Genomic DNA, 22304 nt, shown 5'->3' on the forward strand with positions numbered 1-22304 from the left:
AGTTTGGTTTCAATATGTGTAAGCATTGCTGAGATATGAGCCTACTTCCTGTGATTATAGCGCCACACTGTGGTCAAAATGTACCAAATTTCTTGAGCCTCCTCCTAATTAGGTCCTGAGCACATGTAGTAAGTTTAGTCTTGACACGAGAAAACCTTGCTGAGATATCACTTCACTTCCTGTTTGACGGCTTTGACGACAATTTAAATTGGCTGTTACGGGCGAACGGTTTTAGATTTGAAGACAAAAAAGGATAACTTTTTTGAGGCTTGGTCTGAAGATCATCTGCACTAAGTTTCGTGAAAATCAGACAAACTTTGTGACCTGTGAAAACTTTTAGGTGTTTACGGATCAATTACGATGACATCACAATTTGGCTTGGGTCAGCCTATGGACCTCCAACAGTATTAATAGACCCCACTAGTACATTTTAATTCCAAACACAACAGCAGCTACAGGCCAAAACACATTTTTCCTAATTGCAGCGCCCCCTAGAGGTGAAAGGTCACCAATGTTTTTGAACATCCTCCTGATGGGGTTATGAGTCCACGTACTAAGTTTGGTTATGATGCATGAAATGGTTGCAGAGATATGAGCTCACTTCCTGTTTGGCGGCTTCGCCACAAATTTCGATTGGCTCTTACGGGAGAACGGTTTTAGTTCCGAAGACGAAAAGGGATAACTTTTGTGTTGCTTGGTCTGAATATCATATGTACTAAGTTTCAAATTACATGAAAATGTATCTAAAAATTTGGAGAATGCAATGCAATCAAGCATTTTGGACGATATATTTGCACAATCTGGCAGAATAGGCATGCCGATGTGCGTTTTATTTGGAGACTGTTTTGCGAGACAGAGACTGAGTTTGCTGCTGATATTCTGGGGATAGGCTACAACATAGCCAATGTAGGACTTTAGCCTTTTAATATAGCCTATTTGCTGCAGTGGATCAGTCTTTCTAGAACAGGCAAGAGCTTTCTAGCCTCACGTCAGCAGCGCTGCATCACCCATATACATTAAAACAACCAGCGGATGGTGGGCGGGTGCGGTTTTGAAAATTGGTCAAAAAACTTTGGTGCTGATGGATGGCGGATTGATGATAAGTTTTGCTATGCAGTTATGGTTGAAATAGCCCATCAGCGCATCTCTCTGTGTATGCCTCTCTCTCGCTCAGAGGGGAGGGGGAGGCCGATCAAGCATGGATTCTAAACTCTGTGGTTGATAGGATCTACAATTAGGTGTTAATTAATATTACTACGCTAGGTCGAAGTACTCCCAAGTGCTATTGCGCCACACATTGTAGTTCTCCTGTTTATTCGCTTGGAAAATCGCCACGTTTCATGTTGTTTGACCGTAGACATTTTAATCAACTACTCGTGTAACTGTATTTAAGTCAGGAAAACGTGGATGTTTTTGATTACTGCTACGTCTGAGCCCGCTAGCATAGCAACATGCTAACACATTTGCGCCGCGCACCAGAGCGTTTGAGTGCACGTACCGACACAGGAGAGGTATGACTCAACTTGTGAAAGTTAAGGTAAGAACATATATTACTACTGACATTGGGAGGCGTGTTCCTTTAAGTTTCCAAAACTTGTAACTACATGCATTTATTCTGTGAATGGGACAGTACAGTATTGGTACTTTACACACTAAATGTCCATATTATTTCCACATAGATTTGTATGGTCCTACTAGCTACCCCACATACCATTTCAGTTGTATAAAAATGACACAAAAATACACTGCGTTCCAAATTATTATGCACAGTATGGTGTGGCATACATCCCGCTCCTTCAATTCAGTTGTGTATGTTGATTAGGGATGGGCAAAGCGAGGCTTTATGAAACACTGAAACGTTCGAAGCAATTGTTCGAAACAATTCCGACACCTCAGAGCTGTTTAGGGTGAAACAAATCTGTCAAATGCTTCGTTTTGGAGATGTAGTCCTTAAAGTTTGTGGCTCGCTGTGTTACCTGTGTTTAATCTTTGTCAAAAGCTAAGCAGTCCTGCCCTTGGTCAATTACTGGATGGGAGACCACATGAAGTCACAATAAAGAGAATCTTATTGCTGCCACTAGTGTTGTTTAAATCACTTTCTTCTTATAAAAACTCTCAATTTCAATTCAATTTCAATTTATTGTGCTTATATAGCGTCAAAACATTACACATGTATCATGGCGCTTTACAGAATATAGGCAATCAGAGAAAAATAAAAGAGGAAGAAAAGGAAGAAAGAAAGAAGGCCCATGGGTAACAGGGGCGAGGAAAAACTCCCTAGAATTGGAGATACATATAGGAAGAAACCTCAAGCAGATCCACGACTCAAGGGCCTGACCCATCTGCCTAGGGTCAATACGGACAGTAAGGTCTGTAAACAATGCCAAATGCATATGATAGTCAGGTGTGGAGAATAGGACATGGTGTTTAAAGCACCTGAGGTGAAAGTTACAAGAGGTGGGATGATTACGTATCCGGTATGATAAAGCATTAATCATGATTTAGTGAGAGAAAGTGCAATAGTCGGCCGGAATTGTCCAGGAAAGAAAGTTGTCGGGGGGGCAAGTGGTGGGTCAGCAGACAGGCCAGAATCCGGGCAGAGTTGTCATAGGCAGGTGATGGGGCTGTGCAGGGCCAGGGAATCCAGGTAGGGGACAGTAACACAGCAGTCAAGGATGGGACTTCAGGTGGAATGGGTAAGAGGAGGGCCAGGCACACGGATGGTTGATGACTGGTGATGATATACCTCACAAGTGAGGTACAGTAAGGGAGAAGAAAGAGAAATGTAGAATGGGTTAGTATTACTTGAAATCAATGTGGTTAATGTCAAGAAGGGATCAGTGGTGCTATATATTGTTACAGTAAATCATAGTGAGAATGGGCAAGAGAGGGAGAGTTGAGAGAAAGAGAGTAGGGGAGAGAGGAGAAGGGGGAGGGGGGTTGTACGGCGTGGCACATGTGAAACATGTGTGAAAATCTAGATTTTTGAGCATTCTGAGAGTTTAGTTGAAACTGTGTGGTTAATGATGAAGTAAGAAAACATAAACAGATACGATCTGAAACAATACCTTACAAATCAAACGGGGATCGAACCTCATTTGAGCAGCCTGGGCTACCGTGCAAAAAACACCCTCACTAACCACTACACCATCATGGTTAATACTTAAGAAAAGCCTACACTGTTAATTGAATGCACGGGCACGCCTGCTGACACCGGTGAAATGCACCGAAGGTTCACTTAACTTTGGTCACATGACATGGGGATTTTGAACAATGTTTCGAAGCAGTGGTCACATGACATGGCTGTTTTGAACCACATTTCGAAGCAGTGTTTCGAAACACTTGTGCTTCGAAGCCTCGACACTGATTCGAGACGTCGGTTTCGAAAGTCACACCCCTAATGCTGATGTAATTTCTGCTGCACTCGCCCAGCCATTCCCTTGTGCCACAATACAGAGATGGTGTTTTTTTTGTTTGTTTATTTCTCCACTGAGGCAAATTTTTTGTGGTATGCCACGATGCAACGAGTATACTGCTGACTTGACTCCTGGCATGCGTGGCAGCATTATCACCTGGAGGTCCGCGCTCCGAACTGATGTCATGTCCGGCCAGTCCCTCTCTGCATCTGCCAGGTAGCTTTGGCGGCTCTGCTTATGTTTGTTCCACCTTAGGCACTCTGGGCAATCTGAGCTTTCAGTCTCCCCTGTGTGGCAGTTCGCATGTTCAGCATGTTCCAAACAGTCCTCACATCGTAAAATAATAACAATTTTGAAAATGTAAAATAATAGAATTTGAATCATGTGATAAATATGTGATGAATCACGATTAACTACAGAAATTCAGCGATTAATTATGATTAAAACAAATAATCATTTGACAGCCCTAAAAAACTTTCACAATCCCTATATGACAGCTATGCTAGCGGCGGTCATAATAATGTGGTTGATCAGTGTATGTGATCAAAGATACTTTGTGTGTGAGTGTGTGTGCCAGGACCGTGCAGAGCCTTTTGGAGGGGCAGGTGCTGAAATTGAAAAAGGGGCATATGGAACCAGATTTTACATCATGCTAAAATGAAACGCCTATAATTAATTAGGTTTGATCAAGCAGTTTTCTTTATTTATTATTCCCGTCCCACTTTTTGTACTGACTACTGCTCCTAGAGCGTTTGAGCTGTTCCAACGCGGATCCAACTCCCAAAATCAGGCCTGAACCGGTGTATGTTGCTTATATTTTTCGAGTGACTGCCCCTTGTCGTTTTTGCATTATTCCTGTTTTTCGTCGGTTTCCCCCCCCATTGAAATGAATGGCGGAATGCTCAGGATTTGAATTTGCATTATGACATCACAGCTCTATCTGCCTGTAAGTCTTGATTGCTTGCACCTGGCAGAGTTCTAAGCCATCTGGCAGCTGCCTAATTGACCTGTTGCTAAGCGCCACCCTTAGAATGCTGATGAGTCAATGACAGTCCAGCCTCAACGGGACTCGGACATCAGCTCGGACAACTCCATAGGAAACAACAGGGAGGAGGAGTTTATTAACTCAAAAAACCCCGACGGATAACCATGGTCAAACGTTTTGCAGGGGGACGTGTAATACTGATAGCCGGTACCCCGAGAGGCTAGAAAACGGGGTATATTTTCATCAAGAGTAGCCTACAGGACGTCTCTCGCGTTTGCAACAGCTCGACGTAATCTAGGCTACTAAGCCAACAACGTGGGCACAGGTTCCCTGTTAGATCCCAAGATGAAAATGCTCATTAACCAACTACTATATTCTTACTACATCAAATATTAACGTAACCTAACATATCTTAGTATCAATCTTCCGCTAGCTAGCTAGCATTAACGTCAGTGGTTTTTGCACAGTGATTTGCACGGCTACTCGCCACAACTAGCCTGTCACCTTGTATGTATTCTAAAGTTTTGAATACACCCCTCCATAGCATAATTATGTCCCTTTTGATAGCTTCTGGAGGAAAGTAAATCCTTTTTCGACCAAAACGTCCTCAAAGCCTGCTTTCATTTACTGTCAGCTGCCATTGTCCACAATGTGTCTAATCAAGTCTGGTTTGTTTGTCCGAGTTTTCACACGGTAACAATGTGGGGCGGGGCTTAGCGACAGGTCAATTATGAAGCTGGGCTGTCTGTGTCTATGAAGGTGTGTGTGCAATGTGACCCGTATGTCCGATTTTTTTAAAAATGAGGTATGGTTGGAATCCGGATGAAGCGTTCCATGCCCCTGATCAAACCCACTCTTGCAGTTACTCGGAGATGTAATTCTTGTTACTATTACTGTGTGTTTTTTTATTTAAATTTCTTAAGACATCTCATAACAGGTCTATAGTTCTTTACAGCAGCTGAATTTCCTCTTTGGGATCAATAAAGTATCTATCTATCTATCTATCTATCGAATTGAGTGAGTACTTTTCTTGAGCAAAGGTATAATCCTTGCTTAAAGATAAAGGAACTTCTTCAGAACTGAGGGATGAATAAATAAAATGCATGACTGTCTGCAAAATTGTAGGGGTGATGGATTGCAGAAGAGTTGAAGGAATGGAATCCAGAGGGCTTATTGTTGGACAACTACATTGTATGATTTTTGTGCGATTTCACAGTCGGTGACTAAATTTCCAAAGTCAGACAGAAATCATGGGAGTACTGGAGTCGCGCCGCACTCTTGTCAACTAGATCGTTTAGTGTAAGGTGCCAATCTTAGCGGTCAAAGTCAGTCTTTTTCTAGTTTTGGCGTTAGACAATATCAAACATGAAAAGTATTTTTTTTAGTTGTGGCAAATAGTGACATGAACAATATAATAGTGACCTCTCTCCAGCAAAGTAGGCGACAGCTGTAGCCTATATGATAATTTGTTTTTTAACTTAGTTTCTTACAAATTATTAGTCGGCTATTCCATGTGACAGAACAACTCTATATCGGTTAGCGATGTCACACATGAAACAATGCTGCAGAAACACGAAAATATGACTTTGATATGAGTAGGCTATCGTTTGAGTTCCATCTAGTGCACGATGGGAAATCATTTAAAGGAATCTAGTTGCAGTCTTGTAAACAGTGAGCCTGCTAGTCTGTGACTTAAAAACTCGATGACTTGTGTATTCTGAGACTGTAGTCTTTCAAAAAAATGTTTCCAAATCTTTCAGTGTAAGGAGGGCATTAGTTGAACAATAAACTACTTTCTTTTTAAGAGGGAAAAAATCCAATGATGGTACGATTTACACGAGGTAATGCCTTAGCATGCTGTATTGTTAAATGTGTCAACAGTTTCGCAGCAGCTGTAAAAGAAGCACTATGACTGAACTTGACTACACTTACAAACTTAGCCTAGCCTTTTAACAGTTTTTAGAGATTTATCAATTGCTGGAGTTCCATCTTTAATGGGGTTCTATTGGAATTGACTCAATGGTTCCCAAACTTTTCATGCCACCCTCTGACAATGACTCGCCGCCCCATCACAACAGCGCTAAGATTGCTCACAACACAGTAGATGCCCGAGCAGATACTGTGTCAACCAGTTGGCATTTTCCTGAACGATGAGTCTAAACAGCTGTCATTTTCAATTGATATTCACTACCATTAACTTTTAATTTAATTTCACTACCTGGACATTTTTCTCCTTAGGTTGAGAAGAGGGATTTACAAGAAAAAGAAACGGCATCTTTAGCCCAACTTTTCAGCATAGTGCAGACTCTCCTGAAGGTAAAGCTACAGTATTTCTTAGTCTATTATTGATGTAGTTATGTTGTAATTTGATGATCATTGCTGTACTGTGGAAATATTTTCTACAGTTTATTGATGTGAAGCTTTGCTAGTATCAGCAGTCTCTCTACTCTTTTTTTTTCCGACAGATAAAATGTCAAGAACTTTTATGTGCATATGAGATGATAGACAAGGCTGGAGTTGATTTGGCAAGAACTGGTAGGTTTTTTTTCTCTTTAGCCACATAGAAGAACTTTTGTTGAATGTTGCAATCATGAGAAATATAAAATATATTAAATATGAAACATTGTATGTTTTGCGTTTGTGTACTCAGAGAATGCATTTCAAACCGAAGTATCCAAACTACAGAGTGAACTGGAGGTAAGACAGTTTTGCAGTAGTTCCTTTATAGAATAAAGCTATATCATGATCATCTGGTAGGCGCCGCACTAATGGCAGCCTGTTACAGCAGCTCCACTGTGTACTGAGTGTGTTTCACTAATTCACGGATTGGGATAAATGCAGAGACCAAATTTCCCTCACAGAATCAAAAGAGTATACTTATACTTATACTTACTATATAGCCGGGATGTCAAAGTCAAATACATTAGAGGACCAAAAAAACAAATTTGCTACAAGCCGAGGGCCGGACTGGTTCAATGTTTATTAAAACATATTAAAATGACTGCACGTAACCTATTGAACCAAAACGTGTACTGTATTTTATTTAATGATTAAATGAATAATGACTGTGACTGAAGTGCGGGCAAAGTTTGCACCGACCTTGTCATAAAACTTGTTTAAATGATCATACGATGCCTCCTTGCTGCTTTGTCGTCAGCCTTTCTCAAACTTCTTTGACCTGAGGCCCAGTTAAGGCATACTTTGGGGTCATAGGGCTCACCTACATGAACCCACCCCCTCCTCCCACCCCCCATCAAATTATCATAATGATATCACAATTATTATTATTTTTATACTATATTGCTATACATGCTCTTCAAAACAGTTAATGTTTAAAGTGCTAAGATTGTTCACAAAAGTTTGTGAAAACATGCACATCAGAGTACTGCTTTACTAATGTAAAATATAATTAGGCCTACAACAGTTTCATTGTTTTTGCATTGTTGCATGATGCTTGCATAAGAAATACTCATGGGATGTTTCCCTCATGCAAGCATCATACACTGATAGAATATTTATATGCTATTTAATTACATTTAATTTAAATGCCTGAATGTAAGGATTCAGGAAACACATAGCTTTTGTGAATGGTAAATGGCGGATCAGATCATGCGTAAATCACTGATCTGGAGATCTTTAACTATCTTTAACTAATAGCTTTTGGCTGACTTTAATACTTAATGCCAAACAGTGTTTTATATAGTCTGTGCTCTGTTTTTTTATGGAAGTTGCATAAATCCACGTCGTTCTATTAAATGTTGTTTCATAATCAAATTGCCTTCCAATAGGTTGAAGCTTAGCTTTGCTACCAACGAGCACACACATGCATTGAATAAACGCTCATACCACGACTTAATTCTCTATGTTTGATGACCCCAAACAAGTATTTCCTACTAATTGCAGAAATGTTTGTTTTCTTTTTCTGTCCGCGGCTCCTTGATCAATTGCGCAGCAAATTATCAGACGATGGCCCGGGAATAATTTAACTGCAGACCATTGTCCACATTGCGGACCGCGGCCCATAGTTTGACAAATGGTGACCTGCATGCTGCCATATTAAGTCCTTTTTACGGTGTGTTTTAGCCGGGTTTTCGCGTGGAAGGCTCTGTAGAAATCTGGCACCCTATTCAACGAAGTTAAACTGAAAGAGTGTGCCGTTCACAGACACCAGAATGAACGAGTTAGGCCTACATTAATGTTACATTAACGCACAGTAACGTTCATCAGGCAGTAGTAATACAGTACGTTCAGTTCACGTTCGCTCAAAATATGAACAAGTTCATGACCTTTCGTTCAATGAACGCGTTCAGGCACAACACTGGGGAGGGGGGTAGCTGAAAGTTCACATCTGACTGAATACTGATGAATAATGAAGCCGAGGCCCACTTGCGGCGCCGCAGTGAGTTCGTAGGCTACCGTTGCATTGTGGGGAATGGAGTATTGGTGCGTGCAAAACAGCAGCCGTCGGCTGTGGCCTGCGGGCCGGTTCTAATACTAATCAAATATCATCCCGGTGGCCGTAGATAATTCATTCGCGGGCCTTGACTTTGACATGTCTGCTATATAGCTAGCGTTAGCATTGTGGCTAACTGACTTAGCTCCTGCATGGTCATTGGTCAGAAAATGAATGGGATGACATTCGAAAGAGAAAAGTACAGTTATTTGGTATAACCGCGTTTATGTTTCACAAATACACCAGCAATTAAATTAACTTTATCCATAAAGCAATATTTTAGCCCAGAAATACTTCTGGACAGGGGTATAGTACGCTGTCCCCCCACTTCTTGGAGCATTGTTTTCACCATTTTAATAGGCATTTATTAAAATCATAAGCGTTGTTACCAGTGATCACAAAAGTGCATGCATCACGCAAACGTCTCCAATTAGGCACCCTAAAATTTGTTACAACAATTACCATCATGCTGTAGCACACCACCATGCCTAAAGACATCAGAAAACTATGCAGCTCGTCGTTCCGCGTTACCCGAAAGTAGTTAGAAAGTGGCTAGAAAACCATAGATTACAACTGCCTGTATCCGAATCTAGCAAGCATCTTCGTTGCCGACTGATGTAATTCCTTCGATTGTGTTTCTCAGAAAGCAGGTAGACTTGACATGATAACATACATAAGCAAGTGTGCGTAATAGGCTACAAGTGATTTTTATTGCGGGAGCGCAGCCTCATGTGATGTGTTTAGGGATGAAATATCAAAAATTGTATTAGGCCTATTTGTAATGGAAATGACTGACAAATAGTAAACCAATAAAGTGATAGGCTATCTAACCATAAGCAATGACCCAAATAGTGAACCTGCGCACAAAACAACTTTAGGAAAAACTTGGTGCAGCTATCCAAACAAAAACTTTTCAAAGACAGCAACTGGCACTTGCCTGCTTAATGTATTTCTGTCTTTTAATTTTTTGTTTTGTTTTATTGTCTGTGCACCTCTGCGTTTTAATCATTAATCATTAGCAATGACATTGATATGACGCCCCCTCAAATTGAGCTACACTGCCCACAGCGTATTGAATACGTGTGAATCTTGTGTGTGCTATTGTTATTGCCATGGTTTACAATGACATCATTGAAATAGCTAACTAATTTAATTTAACTAACCTCTAATTTAACCAAACTAACCTTTTCTTATCATGTATACAGACCTTTCTGCCCTGTAACTGACCCTAGTCAGATGGGTCAGGCCCTTGAGTCGTGGATCTGCTCGAGGTTTCTTCCTATATGTATCTCCAATTCTAGGGAGTTTTTCCTCGCCCCTGTTACTCATGGGCTCTCTCTGAATGTTTTAACACCATGAGACGTGTAATGTTTTGGCGCTCTATAAGTGAAATTAAATGAAATTATTTTAAAAATCCCCACTATACCACTCATGGGTGTTAATCTACAGTATGTTACGATCTAGCTGTCCTAACAGTGCTTTTACCACCAGTTTAAATAAATATTTACATTTGCGTTCATGAACCATTTCATCTAACAACACCACTGGCAACTTTATACAGTGGGTCCCAGTTAAGTTTGGACGGGTTCCTTCAGGAATCACGCACCCCATTTTCTCAGCAGAAATGGCACAAACTGCAGTTGCCACAAACAACCACAAGGTGTCACTTTGGAGTTCTGCCACTACTATTTTTGATGCGACTTGACTTACTGCTTCCATGATGCAGTTTCCAAGTCAGTAGAACAATCAGAGAAAGCTGAGCCATTACCAAACATATATGATAATACAATAGCATGAGTTTATATATCTTATACCCTATTTGTCACGGTTACTTATAGATTTGATAGTGTAACGATAAGCCGCATGAGACTTTCAGCGGGGCACGGAACTTAAATTGATCACGGTAGTTTAAGCTTACACTTGACAAAACATTCTAATATGAAAATGTAGATGCAATTGTTGTAAGATGGTGCAGCTCCTTTAAGAAAGCATCGTCGCGAGGGATGGAGAGAGAAAGAGAGGGATATGTGTGTTAGAACTTAGATGCATGTGGAAAAAGTAGACGTGCTGTTGGGACTGGAGCGAGTCATATTCAAAATAATGCAAAAAATAAATCCGCAGATAAAACCAATTATCCTCATTCATTGCAACTGCAGCAACTGTGTAACTGTGCTTGCCGACGTTCAAACGAAAAAGATATCAAAGCACCTTTTGCGTTTGAATGTAGCACGATTTTTTTTAAAAACAGCTAGACAAATGATTTAGCTAATTGATTATAGCCTGTACACCAGCAATTGTTGAACATTTACCTGTACAAGTACATTGACAGTAGCCCAGCCTAACAAGCATGTTGCATGTTGTAGGCCTACTGTAGAAATTTCACTTAAATTGCAACCGCAACATGCCTGCTTGCCGACGTTCAAACGACAACGAAAAAGATATCAAAGCAACAAGAGGGTTGAGTCTGAATGACACGACTCATTTTGATCCTCATAACCGTCTATAAAAAAAGTGTTTTTTTCTTTTCTTTTTGAGCACGTCCGAATCCCAGGACATAACGCACTGGACCTTATAATAGGCTCGAGATATAATTCCAAAGGGGGCAGATAGGGGCCTACTGCACTTAAAACTTAAAAAGATTGAACGAAGCTTCCCGAAATTTGGAAATTGCGATCAGTGACTGGAATCGGGTGAAAGAAGCTTTTCAAAGTTGAACAGGCTATTAAAAACTATTTGCGCACCTCAATGTCACAGGAGAGACTGGGCTCTCCCTTCTATTAATTGAAAAGGCGGTATGCTACCTGCAAACTGGCCTATGATTTCATTGCTGAGTTTCGCGGCAAATCAAGATATGGCGAAGTCAGTGTCATTTATTTGTCCAATGTTAGCCTACAGACCAGTTTCCATAGTGCACATCTTATCAACAGTTTGAATGTCGTGTGTGTTTCTGCTCATTGACAAATACCGTTCAGCACAATGATTCATGCCCAGTTAATTTCCCCTGTTAGTGTTTGCCTTTGTTACACTATTTGGTTTCGTGATGTAGCCTATGATAAACACCATATGGCCAAATATGTGACTCAGCTAATGTTATAGGCTATACAATTTCCTCTCTTACAGACAAGCTGGTGTAGCTTATTAGACTAGGCTACTATTAAAATGCACCGCCGGTAGCCTTGGCTATGTGTAAAGTAAGCTATCGCATGATTTCATGCGCGTAAGTTCATGCATCTGTCAAGTTCGCTGGGGCCTCGCACCCCTTGCGGCGGCCCTGCAGCTCCTCCTAAGACAGCGAGGAAAAAAGTTAAAATCTGCGATAAACCTGGGAAAAGTTGACAGGTTTGTTTTGATCCCGGTGATTATTGTGAAATTGTGCAAGCGACAGCCTTTTCAAGGCATTTCAAGGAAGAATTAAGTAGCATGCAAGCTCCCAAATTGACCCAGTAGCCTACAGAAGGCATCAATAGCCTAAATTGTTGGGACTCGGGAGGGTCATGCGTTTTTTCTCAATCACTTTGGAGGGTCATAGAGAAATTTCTTGCTGGCGAGGGAGGGTCTTCTTGACTAACGCTCCCAAAACTCCTCCGGTAGCCCCTGAACAGTCCCTAATTGATTATAGCCTGTAGGCCTACACCAGCAATTGTTGAACATTTACCTGTACAGGACATTGACAGTAGCCCAGCCTAACAAGCAGATGTTTCAAAAGACGCAATTAATCAGAAATAAATAATGTAATCTGCATCGCTTTATTTAACTAAATCTGTTAAGGCACTCGATAGGCTATAACGAGCTGTGTGCGCCTGGAAAGACCATAGAAGATGCTTTCTGAATAGCACAGCGAGCGAAGACAGCTCTGGTCATCCCATACCCTCCCCCCACTTCCTGTAGCCTACCATTATGACTTGTTGCCGTTTTGGGACATTAAGCTTTTTCACGTTAAGCCCCCCTCCCCCACCCCCTTCTTTCACAAGCAGTGGGGGAGCGCGGGGCACAAAGTAATACTTTTTGGTAGACAAAGGAGGCTTCTCCGTTTCTGTCGTTTGGCCACAATCCGGTGCCGCCAGGACAGATATTTTAGAGCAGGGGTGTCAAACTCATTTTCATAGAGGGCCACATCATTGAATTTATAGGTTACTGAGGGCCACATAATCGGAGAACATGTGCATGGTGCAACCATGAAATCGGTATTGCAGTAGGCTATGGCTTATTCAAAATTGGTGTGAAATAATGGTCCTAACCACTTTAAAACAGTGTGGCTGAAATAAAAAACAAAAAGCCTACAACAGTAACATTTTCAAATGCAACTTCTAGGCCTACAGTATTAGTTCACAACTGATCAATATGCATTCATGGACTGACATTGATAAGAATAAACTGCAGTCAATAATGTACATAACAATGTCCATAACACATATCACCACTAAAATTAACTGTGGCTAAGAAAGGTACTGTGTGTGTGTGTGTGTGTGAGAGAGAGAGAGAGAGAGAGCCCAGCTATGGTACGTGACACCCACCACCCCCACCCCATAAAAACAAATTTACGTGTGTACAATATTTGTCCGTTTCGATTTTAGGTCCGTGCATTGCAAAAAGTAGCCTACATAGCATAACAATATCCACATGCAATAATACAACAACAACAACTCACGATGACCTTTTCATTTGGACAAATTGATACAGCCCTATAGCTAAAGTTACCTTTAGTTTTGTTCTAGCGTACCGTGACGTCTGGCTTTAAACAGCTGTAATCTAACGTTCTGACAAGCACACCAATTGCCTACCTTGTTCTTGCCCATCTGGAATAACTCCTCTAGCTTGCTGCCTCCATCCTTTCTGTTTTCGTTGTTTAAACTTGTGATATCCATAACCAGTGAATTAGCCCAACATTGTGTGCTGATAACCATATATAGATAGCCGAGTAAAAGAAAAGAACAAGTAGCCTAGTTGTGCCTGCGTGCGTATTCTGTCTCCTGCTCAAACAAAATGTGTTCGTGTTAATTTTGATAACGTTCACTAATTTTACGCGATAGAAAATTGTAAATAGCCTGATGGCATGCAGCTAATGGGATACTGTGCATAGTTGGGAAGGTATGGTGAGCCAATTTGGTGTGATACACATTACACAAACACAAGGGAAGTTTTCTCTCGTTGTTGAGGGACTGACGTGCGGGCCGTTCAAAATCATCGCCCGCATATGGCCGTACATGGCCCGCGTGCCGTATGTTTGACACCCCTGTTTTAGAGAGGAGAGACGCCGGTGCAGCTCAGATGTCTTCTTAATTTTCTTTATTCTTTAGTAAAAGGTGCAGAACATTATTAAACTTTGACTTACGTTTCGATGTGTCGATGTTTTTGACTAACGAACATCGAAACGTTAGTCAAAGTTTAATAATGTTCTGCACCTTTTACTAAAGAATAAAAAAAATTAAAACGACATCTGAGCTGCACCGCTCTCCTTCTCTCTAACACTTTTGGCTTTGGCTAAATATTTCTAAAATCATTTGAGTTTCACTAGTCACATGTTTTAACAAGCAACACTGGTTATTGAACTAATAACAGACGTGTGTCGAAAATTGACTTTATTTTCCATAGCCTACGGAGAATTAACATATGCAGAGTCTAACCAAGGTCAATCTTGCCAAAAAAGCCCTCAAACCTGAAAACACATGAGGCAAAAGTGCAAAACATCACAAAACTAACTAAACTAACACGCCAATATATTTTTGTATTGCAATCATTGTAGCCTACAGTTGTAACAGCGCGTAACAGTCGTTTTACTCCCCGTATGCGCTCATTATAAAGTTTAACGTGTCCCAAAAACAGCTATCAATTAATCACCAAACGTCTTATAAACAAGTATTGCCAGGAGCAACACCTTGCAAAAAATGATAACAATAGGCCTAGGCCTTTTTATGGCTCTGCTCCTGCCTAGATTCGAACTCAGAACTGCCTGAAAGTTGCAGACCTGTTCTGGAAATACGTGCATTAACCCACTAGACCGTCAGACAACGCTATCTGCTTCGAGTAGGCCTATTGGGTAGGACTAGCCTACACTGGTTGCTGTGGCACAGTCTTGAGTGACCGAATTCGTTTTCCTTTGTCATATGAATGCTGTCATTTTGTTAACATTACTGTTAAGGAGATGCTGTAGGCAAAGTCTATATTTCAACCTCGTTAGTATAGTAAAAAAAATCAGAACTATTCACAAGGTTTCTGGGGAGCATATTTATGTTCTGTTTGCAAGCGAACTTCTCATGACTACCAACAAAGTAGCCTTCTGCCAGCTGACGAAGCTCTCATTTTAAAACATTACTGAGAAACAGGCACTGTACAATCAAGAAATCTTGCCACTGAATCCAAAACTATGTTTAACATTATGTACAAGGCTTAGGCTACAGTGGACTAGCATGTTGCAGGGGCTGCTAAAAACACAGAGAAACGCACTGAAAACTCGGCCAATCACAGCCCTTGCTGTCGAATGCGCCGTCTGGTTCGACCGTGGAACGCCACAGCGGACTATGCTGACCCCAAGCGGCTGCAGTTGTACTTGCATTTCACCCAGCTGCGTGAATCACCTTGATCGTGAATGAAGTGTCAATTTTTAACTGGGACCCACTGTATGACTATCAGACCCCGAACACAGCAATACATTGAACTTCATCATAATGTAATTTGCCGTACGCATAGACAGTAAAAGAACATCTCTCTTTTTGCCGTCCAGCAATGGCGCCGTCACGTGACTAAGTCACATGTCTGCAAACGTCACCTACAGGAGCCCAGATGACCAATAAGATCCTTGCTAATGAGCTCACGATTCACAACTTCACCAGGCGTGAAAAAGCCTCAGAATCACCTGTGTGAAGCTGGCCCCCCATTCAAGAAGCCTAGTCCGTTCATCACTAGTGGATTTTGTTGAAAGTGAAAGTAGACGGGTTGATCAGCTGCGTTCTGAAGAATGTTTGATTCAAATTCAGTCTGCGTGGCGAACTATTTGTTTCTCAGCAGAAGCCATGAAATGGTAAAGGCCAACAAATTGATTTAGATACATCATTTATGAAGTTGTTATTTTCTCGTTTTGGCTTTGCATCGGGTTCACATCCAGTTCAGGGTTTCCGTTTCCAACATCACTAATCTGAATGACCTATGTCCCGTAGCACTGAGTTCCATCATAATGAAGTGCTTATATCACCTCCAAACTCCCACCATCACTAGACCCATTCCAGTTTGCGTACCAGCCGAACCGCTCCACAGAGGATGCCATCTCCTCTGCCTTCCACCTGAGCCTGGAACACCTGGAGGATAAGAACAACCACATGCGGATGCTGTTTCTGGACTTCAGCTCAGCATTCAACACGATCTTCCCTCAGTATCTGGTGTGCAAACTGGGTCACTTGGGCCTCGGCACCCCCCTATGCAACTGGCTATTGGACTTCCTCACCAACAGAACCCAGTCTGTACAGGTGAATAATAACAGCTCCAGCGTCATCTCCCTGAACACCGGTTCCACTCAGGGCTGTGTTCTCAGCCCCCTGCTGTTCACCCTGATGACCCACGACTGTCGTCCCAGATTCAGCACCAACTACTTTTTGAAGTTTGCGGACGACACAACCGTTGTGGGCATCATCCAGGACAACAACGAACTGGCCTACAGGGATAAGGTGAAACACCTGGTGGACTGGTGTAAAGTCAACAACCTGATCCTCAATGTTGACAAAGACAAAGAAGGAAGGACATCATTGTTGACTTCAGGAAATCTCGGCCCAGTCATACACCACTCCTCATCAATGACACTGCGGAGGAGGTCGTCAGCAGCAGCAAGTTCCTGGGGGTGCTAATCACCGATAAACTAACCTGGTCCCTTAACACAACCTCCCTGGCAAAAAAGGCACAGCAGCGCCTGCACTTCCTGCGCCAGATGAGGAGAGTCCCCCCCCCATCTTGATCACCTTCTACAGAGGCACCATCGAGAGTCTACTGACCAGCTGCAGATTCAGAGACAGTTTATTTCCATTGGCCATAACACTGTTGAACACTCACATACAATAAATAAAGCCTACTCTATGGCTGTAATAACCCCTCGTGCAGCCCCAAACCTCCATGGGATCCTCACTGGACTACAACATCCTGTTACTTTATTCTTTTATCAATGCACTTTTTATACAATTAGATTTTTTTAACCTTTTAAATTATACTAGCACTTTATATTCTGTGAATATTTAAATTCATAATGCATAAAGTGTCCACTCCACTGTGAGCCAAAGTAATGAAATTTTGTTTAATATGTGCACTAATGGTGTGTTTATTGAAAGTCTAAGTCTAAAAGTTGCAGACTCTTGAAATGCCTACTCGAACCACAATACACCCGAGAGATGTGCGCTTCTATCGGTAAGTTTAATTTGTGATGGCTTCATTTCGTCTGCCTGCAAATGTAGCCTAGGTTTAACAAGCTGCCAATTCACACTGGGTGCAGCAAAAATCCCAGCTATCCACAAGTTTCTTACGTCCCATGTCTACTTAATATAGTCATTTTCGTTGGATAGCCTGCATATTGCGCAATTACTATACAGCCTGTCCAAATATGCCATTTAGGGATCATTATTTGTGTAGCCTAAAGTGAATCCTTACTCAATATTGATTTGCATTGTTTATTATCACATATGTCAATGAGTGGAGTGCATGTACATCTACAAAATTTAAACAGGGTATAAGGCTTAGCCGACAATTAAAAAATAAAAAGAGACCCGCACACTGTTCTATAAGCTCCCAGAGTGGTTTATTATCATCCTGACGAAGACCTCTGGTCGAAACGTTGTTAATAAACTTACGAAGACCTCTGGTCGAAACGTTATTAATAAACCACTCTGGGAGCTTATAGAACACTGTGCGGTATCTTTTTTTTTATTATCACATATGAACATCACATTAAATAACCTAGGACTTTGCGACACGGGGCAAACTTCTACCACCATTCCTCTGAGGGAATGTCCAATCTTTGCTGTAAAAGAGCTTGATGCTCAGTCAATTTCTCCCTGAATAAAAATGATGATGTATGGTTATGAATGGAGGAATGAATGCATATTTATAACTGAATGTATGGAGATGTATGAAATTTTAAATGAATGTTCATGTATGACAGAGTGCATGGATGCTTACGGAAGTAGGAATGAGTGTCTGTAAGGTATGTATGGCAGAACAAGTATAGAGAATGGCAATTTTGCAATTTGCACAGCTCCTTGAGTAGCCCAAATGTTTACTGTACATTTGTCTTGTAATTGTTTTAACCCTGTGCTTGTTTTGTGTCTCTGACTCTTGCAGCAATTTCTCTCAGCGTCCAAAACAAATTTCTCCTTGGGGAGTCAAATAAAGATACTTTGACTTTGACTTTTTTTTTTGTTCTTTCTGGATTTAAATTATATAATTATATAACATATTCTTGAATTTCCCCTTGGGGATCAATAAAGTACCTATCTATCTATCTATCTATCTATCTATCTAAATGCCTTTCAGAAGGTCAATGAGAAAGTCCACGTTCCTCGTTTTCATATGAACCTAAATTAACAAGGGGGTAGATCAGTCTGGTTGTATTTTAAATAAATCACTCCTCTTTCATATGGCCGCCCTTGATTTCGAACTTGCGCACTGTGGAAGTGACCGAAGCGGGAGTGGGAGAATGTGCAGAACTGGAAGCGTGTAAAAAAGGACTTTTTTAAGGACTTGAAAAAAGGTCCAAAGCCACTTATTGCGCTTGCTAGTCAAGTGTTAAGCTAAAATGAATGCTAGCTTGCTAACAACCGAGCATGAGAATGCTAGCAATGTAATTAATTAAACTGTCGAAAAGATTGTAAGAAGTGTTACATTTTTACCTTATGCCTGCTACCGACTAGGCGTAATATTTTTAGATTAGATTCAACTTTATTGTCATTTAGTTGTCATTTAGCAGAGTACAGGTACAGAGCCAAAAGCCGGCTTTAGACCGTCGAGCCAGGCCAGGCTAGGGTAATTTGAGGGGCCACCTGGTTATAGTAGCTACAGTAGTAGGCTACAAGCCTCATGACCCTGAGACGTTTGGTTTCAGACTGACATGTCATTAGCCTCTCCGCATTACACCTCGACACCCCCTCGCTTGTGAAAACGTCACCAATACCACCCATTTTCACACAAGATGAGCAGAAAGTTGTGTATCTCTTTCCTATACTGTAAGCTATCGATGTCAGTCACCTATTTCTGTCCTTTTACGTGTATGTCACTTAACAGCGTATTCATTTCGGCGGATTCCTAAAGAAATGTAAGCACACACAACATAAGTGTATCTAAATGAGCTATGTACCATAAATGACATTTTACCGTGACTCGAAGAGCTGTAAACAGTGTTGTAAGGCTGTGTGTACAAATCCGCTTGGAGCGCCAATGGAATTTTGATTTCACAAAGATGTGCCGCGTGAGTTGCCACCCACCAGCCCAGCACCATACTCCTAGCGCACAGTAAACAAAATAGGATTTTGAAGGCAGTAGATGCTCCTGCTAAGAACCAAACCAGAATTTGTTCAAATCTACACATCTATGGCTACTGGAAAATGTAAGGTTAATTTATCAAATGTTATTTTGAAGTATTAAAAACATCTTTATTTTAGAATTTCTGAATGAAAGGGGCTGAAACTGAAATTGGAGCTTTTACGATAGTGTTATTCCACACTATCGATAGCATAAAACACACTGGCAGGAATAATTTAGTGGGACGTTTGTCTATGTTAATTAACTCATAAGTTCACTTTTAATTTTAGCCTACTGTACTACATGGCGTCCTCTGGACAGAGTTACGGTGTGTTTCCACACTGTATTTTTGCGTCGCTCTCATTGAGGTTGAATGGCCCTGGTTGGGCGAAATGAAAGTGAATCGCCGAGGCAGGCGAAACAAAGTTGGCCAAAGTTTAGCTTTATTTAAATGAGGACCATACGAGAACCAATCGGGTCCGCGTCTTTGTGTTTGGAGGCGGGAGTTACAAAAAAGTCTGACCAAGATGGCGGAGACTACCTGAGCTGTAACACAAATTTGTATGCGATTAAAATGTTTCTACACGAACATTGGCACTTGTATCAACACGAATTGTGGTTTATATGCCACACGAACTTAGTCAGAGCACATACACCACTAAACAGACCACTATATATGTTAGTTTAAGCACTCGATCTTTTTATCTTTTTTAGCTGACAGGCGAAATGTTAGTATTTTAGGACATTGGATTGCATTGTAAACCTAGCTAGACAGCTAGGCTACATGCTGTAACACAGGTATGAAATATATTATGTCTTATTGACCTTGTTGTTTCTATGAACATGAATTGTTGTTTATAGGCAACATCAACTTAATCGAGGCATAAAGACCCCTGGATATCTTCATTAAGTACTTAAACATTTGAACTAGCTGATTAGCCTAAATAGCTCGCTTGCCACCACTGGCTAGACACTGCAGTCAAAAGGTTAACGTTAGCGGTTTCGCCGTCACGCCCCCGAGGCGAAATTTCACTGGCCGAAAATCGTGAGGTGTTCCGCTGAGTGGAAACCCACCGTTAGCCTACTGACAGGCAAACATTTTTAATACGGACGTAACCGCTATCTCTAAACTCGGTGTACTAGCAAATACTGCTGTGCTTTCTATTCCATTCTATCATGTTTCTCGACTTCACACACAACAACACACAAACTACTTCAGAGACAAATGTGGTGTCCCACAGTGTGTGGGGGCCATTGATGGGAGTCACATTCCAATCATAGCACCAGAGGAATACCCAAGTGATTATTTTAATCGAAAAGGGTGGCACTCTATATAGTCCAGGCAAAGTAGCGTTTTACGACAGACTAATTGTAAAATCATTTTTTGCAGCTTAGATCATTTCTATGAGGTGTCCAGAACAACATACTAAAAGTCCTAAGAAATCCTAGTTGAGGAAAAATGTAAATTCTCATCAATCCAAAATGTGTGCCAAGAAGGCTAGGCAACAATACACCCCCAATGGGGCTATTTTTTCCCCTTTACTCCTATCAAAATTAAACTTTACACAATGAAAGTACCCATGAAAAGTATTTTTTTTTGTATTAGAAGTTTCTTTGAAAATTAAGTTTAATATGCAAATGAGCTATACACTAATCGAATATGCCCAAAATACACCCAAATAGGCTTAATTATTTCCTTTACTCTTACCACAATAACACTTTACATAGTAAAAGAATATATGAAAAGTAACTGTTTTTGTATCACAAGTTTCTTTTGAAATGAATTTGAATATGCACATGGCTCCACACTTATTGCATATGTCCTAATTTGCATAGGCAGAAACACCATTCATATTAGTCTATGGGCTAGGAGGGGTCCACATGCACCCCCCACTACTAGACCTAAGTGGTATTTGCTTGTAGCCCTGGTCCAAGAAAAAACATGTTAACAAGAAATAAACTCATTCCCACTGTACCTGGTAGATCACTAAGTAAATTTCCCATTGAAATGAATAGGATGTAATGTATTTAAGTGAAGAGAGTGTATGCATAATACATTTTGGTCTGTACCATGAAGGGAAAACTGATTTAACTATATAAACCATATATTTTCTGAAAGCTTAGACCCTCAGGATGTGATCTAACAGGTTTTGACCTTTCTCACCCTCCCCTTTACTTTGCTGCCCGTTTATTATACATAGGGTATGAGTAAATCGGGTATATGGCTCATACCTTTGGGTCTGTGCCATTTAGGAAAAACTGTTTCAACCATATAAACCATATATTTTCTGAAAGCTTATACCCTATTCTATTTACCAATACCCAATGTATTATGCATGGGCAGCATACTAATGAGAAGGGTTGGACATGTCTCATGTCATGTTAGATCACATCCTGAGGGTCTAAGATTTCAGAAAATATATGGTTTATATAGTTGAAACAGTTTTCCCTTCATGGTACAAACCAAAATGTATTATGTGTACACTCTCTTCACTTAAATTCATAAAATCCCATTCATTTCAATGGGAAATTTACTTAGTGGTCTACCAGGTACAGTGGGAATAAGTTTATTTCTTGTTAACATGTTTTTTCTTAAACTCTGGGACCAGGGCTACAAGAAAATACCACTTAAGTTTAGTAGTGGGGGGGTGCATGTGGACCCCTCCTAGCTCATAGACTATATGTATGACAAATACATAGGCCCAATCTTCATCCAATCATCCTACTGCAAATGGGTGATGGCAATGCTGCTTTTAGACTGGCCTCTAACCTGAAAACTGCCTGGATTGGTAGTACCTGCCAGGGGTATATCCCCCGGCAGTATAGTCTTCAGGGTCACTGAGGCACACACACAAGCCTCCGCACCACGACAAGGTAGCAACAACAGGGGAGTTTCCTTTTCTTTTTTTTTTTTTTTTTTTTTTTTTTTTAATGTTTTTCTTTTAAAAATCCAGCCTGG

The 22304-nt window shown here is 40.9% G+C and overlaps 1 protein-coding gene across 1 annotated transcript in view; it reads left to right on the plus strand.

The window, feature by feature from the left end:
- cep290 (centrosomal protein 290) overlaps positions 1-22304 on the plus strand; it is a gene marked incomplete in the record, with an annotated part of 207938 nt that overhangs the window by 24587 nt on the left and 161047 nt on the right. Inside the window, 3 exon segments of the mRNA XM_048256361.1 lie at positions 6640-6717; positions 6867-6936; positions 7052-7098. Coding sequence (XP_048112318.1) covers positions 6640-6717; positions 6867-6936; positions 7052-7098 — 195 coding nt within the window.

Source organism: Alosa alosa, chromosome 11 (genome assembly GCF_017589495.1).
Source record: "Alosa alosa isolate M-15738 ecotype Scorff River chromosome 11, AALO_Geno_1.1, whole genome shotgun sequence".
In the NCBI taxonomy this organism is placed as follows: domain Eukaryota; kingdom Metazoa; phylum Chordata; class Actinopteri; order Clupeiformes; family Clupeidae; genus Alosa; species Alosa alosa.